This window comes from Frankliniella occidentalis, unplaced genomic scaffold (assembly GCF_000697945.3).
Source record: "Frankliniella occidentalis isolate FOCC.00 unplaced genomic scaffold, Focc_3.1 Scaffold6008, whole genome shotgun sequence".
Classification (NCBI taxonomy): Eukaryota; Metazoa; Arthropoda; class Insecta; order Thysanoptera; family Thripidae; genus Frankliniella; species Frankliniella occidentalis.
The window spans coordinates 42-3159 of record NW_026273043.1 but is presented as its reverse complement, the minus strand read 5'-3'; the positions used below and the strand labels follow the sequence as shown (position 1 = coordinate 3159).

Here is a 3118-nt window from a genome sequence, read left to right as displayed (position 1 = left end):
GACAAAGATTGCGTGTATTGCATATTTATTAAAATGTGGAACTGGGTTCACCAGATATTATCACAGAGAAAATTCCTCTCGAAAGTACAAACATATGAATCATTTTCAGGAAAGTGATAGGAACACACACTGTACAAGTAAAATCTCCACTACAGTATCCTGCTACGTCAAAAAAAATACATCTTTGATATATTGAGTTATCTGATAACAAATAAGAAAAAAAGCAAATAACCACAAAGCGCATCTGTTCTATGCAGTTGACAGTGCATTGCAGGAAACATGAACGGTTTCCATTACAGCTAACTGTAATAATTTGTTAGAATACTTCTATCTCTGATATCTGATAAGTCTAAAATAAGCAGAAAAGTGTAGCAATTCATCTTTAAAACAAATGTTGGTATTTAACAGAATTGAACCTAAGGTACAAAAGAATATGTAAAGGCATTGTTGAAAATAACTCGCAACTGTTGATATTGTATGAAGAATCTTCTGCAAAAATGCACAAGTTGGCCTTACCATAGCTCACTACAACATATTACAGTAAATTGTATTTATTTATGCTAAAGCATTAGTGTTAGTGGTTAAGGAGTTCTGAAAACTCTGATACATACAGGAAAATGTTATATCAGAAGTTTAGTTTCCTTATCTTTACCTCCAAAATTATCAAATTTTTCCCCTAATCAGAGATGAAACAGACATAAGCTTGCTTGGAGGAGGTAAAAGGGTAACATACAACATGTATGAGAAAAAACATCTGAAATAACTGATGCACATGCATCAACTGGCCAAGTTTATTATAATTTCCTATCAGGTTCACAGAAGGCACTGATTTGGGTTCCGTGAGAATGAGAAATCACTCACGCACATAGGGCTAATTCTTCAAGAGGCTGACAGAAAAATGACTTAACAGGTACAAGGCACATAATACAAATCTTTGGACATGCACTCCATTGAAGTTTGTAAGGAGTAGTATTTCATTAAATATTTCCTTACACCACTGGTATGAAATGAAAGTAAAAATAGAAACAACACTTACAATGTTGTTGACATCTTACAGTTAACAATAATAAATTATGCTAAGACAAAATTTTAATAGCAGTACTGACAGCCTTTTGCTGAATAAGCCCTTTCTAATCCAACTATACAAAATACAGAAAAACTTAAAAGCAGAACAGATTTAATACAATACTGAAATCAACACAACTATTAAATTATGTTCAACAATAACGAGGTCTTCAACCTCTTTTGTCTACTTTCACAACACTATAGGTACATACATACAACTATACACAATCACAATACACATGTACTTGACTATACATACTTACATACAATTATATACATACATACATACACTCATTGAATAAAGTTAACAATTGAAAGTTACCTACTGCCACAATCTAGTGAAAGAAGAAACCAACGAATAAAATCTGCATTTAAGATTCCAGGAGAAGTTAAAATGTAACAACCTTGATTGAGACGTCACAATAATAAGTCTACAGCCATTTGATGGTAATATTTTGTTATGACTAATCTGGCGTTTGCCATGTAACACCAAAAATTGAAAGATAAGTTTCTTAAGTAAAAATAAATATAGTCAAGATGGACCTTAAAATCTAAACAAGTGGTCTCCATTTACTTCAGAAGTCAAATGAGCCAGTTTGTAATAACTTGTAATCCTTACCACAAAATTATTGTTTAAGGAGAAGTCCCCAATTGGGTTTACTGGAGTAAAAGATATAAAATACTACCGCCGAGCGCCATTTAAAGGCTGCATTAAAGTACCATTGAGGTAAGAATAATGATACATATTTTGTGAGTCTTGATACTGGGATTGTGCCATCATTTGTACGGGTAGTTGACCAGATTGGCTTATGAATCCTGCAGTGTTTGTGATATAGGGACTCTGTTCAAAAAAGGAAAAGAATAATGTTCATTAGTAAAGGATACCAAAAAATGAAATTATTTCAAAAAACATTAGCTGCATCATACACTTAGATAAAACGAAATTCCTTTACCTGTTGCTGCATACGATATCCATTGAATGAGCCATACTGAGCCATTAAATTGGGAGTCACACCCACTCCCATTCTTGATGAATGGAGGGAGGAATGTTGGACAGCCGGGCTGAGCGCAGCTGCATTACCAGGATTACTAGGATTGCTAGAGCTATTGGTGCTGGTCGAGTTGCTGCTAGCACTAGATGCAGTTCCTGCTGTAGTGCCACTACTATTGTTGCTGCTACTCCGGTTGGACCGGGAGCTACTGCCAGAGACATGGATCGGTGAGGGTAGAGTGCTCATACCACCTTGGCTCTGATAATACTTGTGGTAAAGAGGAAGGTATTCTTGACTTTGTTGGAAATTAGCATGAATGCCTATAAACAAGAAAAATAAAAATTGAGTCATAACATTTAAAAAGAAATTTTACCCAACAGTATAAATGTTTTAAGAGGTTGGCTCACCAGATGGAGAAGTAGAAAGACCACGTGAGTTTTGTTGCTGAAACATGCCATGGGTGCTGGGAGGAGAAGTCATGGACATATGGGGATGGTGGGAAGGCAGTCCAGGTGAAGGAGCGGTCATCATAGTTCCAGTGGGAGGAGTTAAACAATGCCCATGGCTAGGATTTTCAAGGCCATTGGTGAGTTGCTGCAGCTTTGCAAGACTGCATGATGGATTGGTTTGAGGACCAGTCCCACCATTGCGGGGGCTTGTTCCGGAAGTTGAGTTTCCACCTGAACTTGTCGGCTGGCTTGATGAACTACTGCAAGCTTGGAGTTGTGATCCACTTGAGTTGGCTGTACTCGCGGGACTGGGCCCAGAGTGAGAAGGAGACTGAAGACAAAAGAGACATGTGAAAAAGCCGAAAATTCTAGCTTAAAGTCAATGGCTGCACTTTGCTGCCCTGTGTAAAAAGTTTTCGTGATTTTACAAAAAAATGTTACGAAATGCTTTGTAAAAAATAAATTACGAAAATATTTCGTAAGTGTCAATTTACGAAACGTTTTGTAAAGTTACAAATATATTTCGTAACAAATGGAAATTTATGGGTTAAACGTCATAAAATTAGACAAAAATTCTAACAATTTTCATACCGCCTAGATGGAGCTTTGAAT

General features: G+C 36.2%; 1 protein-coding gene across 1 annotated transcript; it reads right to left on the bottom strand.

Moving 5' to 3' along the window:
- Positions 1-760: 760 nt before the first annotated feature.
- Positions 761-2837, bottom strand: LOC127752291 (trithorax group protein osa-like; the record flags this gene model as incomplete). Its single annotated transcript, XM_052277186.1, is given in 3 exon segments — positions 761-1906; positions 2019-2377; positions 2465-2837. Coding segments are annotated over 3 exon segments (891 nt in total), but the record flags the coding sequence as incomplete, so codon positions are not given.
- Between the last annotated feature and the right edge of the window lie 281 nt (positions 2838-3118).